Raw genomic sequence first — 5,012 nt, forward strand, 5'->3', positions numbered from 1 at the left:
ATATAATTATAACAAAATGATCAAAATCCTTTATTAAGTATGCATGTACAAATGTCTCTAAATATTAAGAGCACTGTGTATTTCTTGGAAAGTAAACAAATAATATTCAAACAGTAAAAATATTATTTAAAAACTTTCAGAGTACAAATGACTATTTGGCTTTCTTTTATTAAAACTAAAAAATTCATTTCTAGGAAGACTAAAAATAAGGAACTGACCTATTTTTCAGTTTCTTCATCAGTCCAAAATCAAATTTAGTGAGTAGATTTAAAGTATTACTAATAAAATAGTTAATAAATACTTTATAAAATTAAGAGTTAATGAATAAGTCATGACATTATGCCATACTTAGAGACATCTAATATCTAAAGTTATAGAAAAAGAATATACTAGTCCTTATAGAACTTGAAGTTTTCAAATTCTAATTAGGGAAATATATTCTACACAGGTAACAATACAATATACCCAGATTTCCAATGCAGCCTAACTTAAAATATGGTGTTAGGGTCAACTGCAAGGACATTCTATAACACATTCTCCAAGAAGCAATATTAATTTTTCTTATTGTATGATTGGAAAGTAACAGTCTATTTCAGTATATAGTATTCTAATAAAATATCATACACATATTCAATGCACAGCTTTCTAGGTAAGAAATATACTCTAGATATAAAAGTCACTTCGAAAGATTTTGAACAAATGGGTGATACTTGACTCACATTTCAGACTTTTATGCTTCAAGTATAGCAGATAAAAATCACAGACAACAAACAGCTAGAAATGCTATGCTAATTACTAAAAAACTGAGCAGGAACCAGTTTGGGGCTAGCTTTCCACCCCAATTTTGAAGTGCAGAATTCATGAGAATCATTAACTCCTGGGAGAAAATCAGCCTTTGTTCTTATCTTCACGGGGTTCTGACAGAAACAGGTTCAGAAGGCAATTTCCCCAATATCCGGTCCTTCTTTCTCTTGTTTTTCTTGCTATTGCTGTTGAGAAAAGAGTAGTTAGCAGTTTTAAAAGGCAACTCTCCACGACCCCAGCCAGCTATTCCATCCTCCCTCAAAATGCAAAGTTTAAGCTCAGTGAAAAACAAAAGTAAATTGAAGGACGTTATGGGGACCAAAAGAACATCCGATTGAACTCTTTCTAACTTCTTAGGCAATTAACACATCCACTTGAGGACACCGCCTCAGGACCTCAGGGCATTCCAGAAGCACTTCCCGCTCTTTTCTAGATCAACCTTCCTGAACAAACAAACGGTCTGGTTTGGACTAATCAAACTTCATTCAAAGAACTCCCTCTAGGATCTCAGCAGAGAACTGAGAACCAGACAAATCAAAGGGATATGTACCTGTCCAAAATTTTCTTGACAACCTTCTTGATCAGAGGGGCTTGTGGGTCCAGACACACCGCATCCTTCCGGTTTTTCAGGGTGGCTCTGCAGAAAGAAGAGGATGCACGGGTGAGCCGCAGGGGCCTGAAGATCCTGCAGGCTAGAGTGATGGGGAGGGGGAGTTGCATCGGGACTCACATGATTTCCACCCTGGGGCACTGCGGGCCTGCGGCGATCACCTGCAGATTAGTGATCATCTTGGGGTGAATGCCCGGGGTGGTGGTTAAACAGACGCAGCGCAGCTCTCGCAGCACGGGCGCGACGGGTTCAGCTGGGGCTGGCCGAGAGGGAGAGAGGGAGAGAAGGTTACCGGGCTCTTGCTTAGCGATCGGACCCAGGGACACACCCGCTCGGCCTGCGCCCGGCTCTCACCGTTGGCCAGGGACCTGGAGGGCGCCAGCAGCAACAGCAGCAGCAGCGCGAACAGCGCGCACAGCGAGCCCGTAGGGCAGGGCAGGCGACTCATCGCGGCGCGGGCAGCAGTTTCCTCGGGCGTGGGCAAGCGCGGGGATTTGAAGCTCGGAAGCACCGCGGCTCCCTGCAAATCCTCTGCATCCCTTTTATCTCCTGCGTCCTTTCCCCCCACTCCCCCCCCCCCCTCGCCCCCGGCAGGAAGCTGGACCTTTTGGGATGCTGGGGAAATTCCCCGATGTGAGAAGGGGGTGGGGGGGAGGAGGGACACTGGGCAAAGGGAGTTAGGGGTGGCGGGGTAGCTGGGCGGTACTGCCCGCGTACGTACCACGGTGGGTGGAAGTGATAGCCCGGTCCCTGAGGTGGGTAGAGGTCACAGGAGGCGCAGTCCGGAATTTCATAACCTGGACTCTGTGGCAAATCAGGGAAGATTATTCTTGGGGGGGGAGGGGACAGAACCCTCCCCATCCCACACCCCGCCAAGAGATGCCCATCTTCTCAATCATGCCCATCAGAGGAGGATGAGCCAAAGTAGCAAGATTGGAATTTAGAAAAACGCTGTTAACATCCTCTTACTCAGCATCATCGGAATATGGGGGTTCTAAGGAAGCTTCTAAGGAAAAGCTTTCCTCTCCCGTTTGTCATTCTAGGCTCTTGAATTAATTTAAAATTCCCTGAGCTTCAAGCACCCTTTAAACAAATACGATAAAGAGTCTCCACTTCCACTTGAGTCAAGAATTACAGTCTGCTTACTGGATATACTAAACTTGTGTAGTCTACCAAGCATCCTCAAAATTGAGCACAATTCTTTTTTTTTTCTAAAAAGGCACATCAAATTATTCCGGAAGACGATGCCTTGTTTATCGTGATTCCATAACCGTATTAAATTGGAAATGTAGGGACAGGTACAGAGTGTAGCCATGACAGAGAGCCAAGGAGAAGGTGGTGGTGGTGGGGGGAGGGGGGGGGGCGCTGATGACTTTAAGCGGCCCATCTGAAAGTTTGGTGTAAGGATTTGGATAAATTTGACGACAAGTCAGCACCTACTCTGGTTTCACCCAAATAAATTTCTTTTTCAGAGAGAGAGTGGGCTGATTCATACACATAAGCTTAGAAATAACCAACATTGTGATTAGTGGTGTATCCAAGGCCGTTTTCACAGAACTGTTTCAGTCAGATCCCAGAAATTGAGGGGTAAGGTCGTTTCCAGATTCCCCCTTTCTACAGAAGTAGAACACAAATTGTAAAGGTCAAATTATTGCTTGTTTAACTACATGAAAGTCGTGACCTTTTATTCCAATATGGAAATGACAAGCAGTTTAATCCCTGAACACTGCCAGGAGTGACTCCTGAGCACAGAGACAAGAGTCAGCCTTGAGCACAGCCAGTGTGGAACAATCCTCCCCTATCTGCTATGGAAAGGCTGCAGGTTTTACTTCATGAGAATCTGTTGTTCTTTAGACCCTAAATTTCGCAGCAGACCATCAAAGTAAGCCGACATCATGAGTAAGCAGGATGGAGATGGGAAACTAGTCATGGAATGAAGTTCATTTTCTTTTCCTCCTGACCCTAGGGAATCCTTTTAGTTCCTCCATACACCTTTCTTGGCAGGACATCACCTCTGTTGCTGAGCAAGGAAGAGGTGTGAGCTTTCAACCTGGAAGGAACTTGAAGAAGTTGTCTTGTTGAGGAAGGTTGGGAGGTTTCACCCCACTCTGTGGGAAGCTGCATGAGAATTTCTCCCTTGTGTACAGCTTCCTGATACCATCAACATCATATCTGACTCAGCTAATATGATTCTTCATCCTTCTTGAGAGAGGTGATCTGTAAAATCACCTACAGATTTGACACCTGAAAGACTAAACTATATCGAAGGGCAAAAGATAAATATCTTTTTAAAAAGATAAATCTGGATGTGTATAAGGCTCAACTTTTAAATGTTATTAAAACTATGGCAGTTACAAAAGGAAGGGGGACAGAGAGAGAGAGGTTAAGAACGATAGAGGGTGAGAGAGAGAGATGGGAGAGGAGAGAGAGAGTAGAAAAGCACTTGCCATATAGGCAGGCTAGAGGTTGGGGTGATGGGAGGGAACGTGGGTGCTGGGAAATGTACAGATGGAGGAATGGGTGGTGAAATGCAGTATGACTGAAACCTAATTATGAATAGCTTTGTAAGGTTATATCTCACAGTGATTCAATTTTTAAAAATTTAATTTAATTTTTAAAAATTTTTTTTAAAGAAAAATCCTTTGGGCAGATAAATTCAACTGCAGGGAATGAACTGGTATAATAGAATTTTGTAAAAAGTTTAGATGACAGATGTTAAATTTGTATGCAGGTTATTTTTGAATAAGCTATTTTAAACATGAATGAACATATAAATCCATTTTGTTACCAAATTAAGATCAAGGAAGGGTCATGCGATATGATTTCCAGTTACGTCTGACACTCAGATGTATATGCTTCACCTGGTTTGCACTCAGAGTCAACTATTTTGATAATAATTACTGAATATACAATTACAGAATATACTACAAAAGAAAATTTTCTGGTTGTCAAGCAGGTAATAGAAAGTCCCCACTTGAAGTGGGTTGTTGGGTTGCATAATCTAATCAGGAAACATTGTGTAACTTAACCTGGGTCTCATTGAAGTCATTCAAATTCACTGGCCTAACTCCTGCCTAAGCAACTCTGACTTGGGATTTTTGCAAAGATACGCATGTGGATGGTCCATGGACTCCCTGTTGTTGAGAATCAAAGTCCAAGTATCAAGGAGATAGAGTTCTTTAAAAGTAATTGCATCTTTATCGACAATTTATCAGGATTTTTTTTTCTTACTTGTAGATATTCAGGTAGTAGAGAAAATCACTCAGTTTTTTTTTTGTCTCCAAGCTATAATAAAATAATTCACCTGGAAGGCAGCTATGTTCACCACTATACCACCAATGTCACCTAAAATAGTACACTTGGGGCTGGAGAAATAACACAGCGCAGACAAGGCAATTTTCCTTTCAGCCCACTTTATTGTGGTTTGTCACCAGCACCACAAATGAACGTGAGTACTACCAGAAGTGATCCCTGAGAATTGAGCCAGGAGTAAACCCTAAGTACCACCATTTTGTTAATCCATTTTGATTTTGCGTGTGGCCAAAAGATATACTGTTATCAAGAGTAACAGAATTTTAGTTATTATATCCAGTTATGC

General features: G+C 42.1%; 1 protein-coding gene across 1 annotated transcript; it reads right to left on the bottom strand.

Moving 5' to 3' along the window:
• Positions 1 to 907: 907 nt before the first annotated feature.
• CXCL6 (C-X-C motif chemokine ligand 6) lies at positions 908 to 3,308 on the bottom strand. Its single transcript, XM_056111164.1, has 5 exons — positions 3,244 to 3,308; positions 1,769 to 1,914; positions 1,535 to 1,667; positions 1,355 to 1,441; positions 908 to 989 (listed from the first exon to the last, which is right to left on the bottom strand). Exons 1-5 carry the CDS (start codon positions 3,306 to 3,308, stop codon positions 908 to 910), a joined length of 513 nt encoding a protein of 170 aa, XP_055967139.1.
• Between the last annotated feature and the right edge of the window lie 1,704 nt (positions 3,309 to 5,012).

The sequence above is a fragment of the Sorex fumeus genome, unplaced genomic scaffold, assembly GCF_029834395.1.
Source record: "Sorex fumeus unplaced genomic scaffold, SorFum_2.1 ptg000013l, whole genome shotgun sequence".
Classification (NCBI taxonomy): domain Eukaryota; kingdom Metazoa; phylum Chordata; class Mammalia; order Eulipotyphla; family Soricidae; genus Sorex; species Sorex fumeus.

Bases quoted from the DNA above. Each gene is read 5' to 3' on its own strand.
- CXCL6 (XM_056111164.1), bottom strand. From the start codon at position 3,308: ATGTCGGCTTACTTTGATGGTCTGCTGCGAAATTTAGGGTCTAAAGAA. The intron at 1,915-3,243 runs GTAAAACCTGCA...GGTGCTTCCGAG, and splicing joins GAACAACAGATTCTCATGAA to CTTCAAATCCCCGCGCTTGC. The intron at 1,668-1,768 runs GTGAGAGCCGGG...GGCCAGCCCCAG, and splicing joins CTCCAGGTCCCTGGCCAACG to CTGAACCCGTCGCGCCCGTG.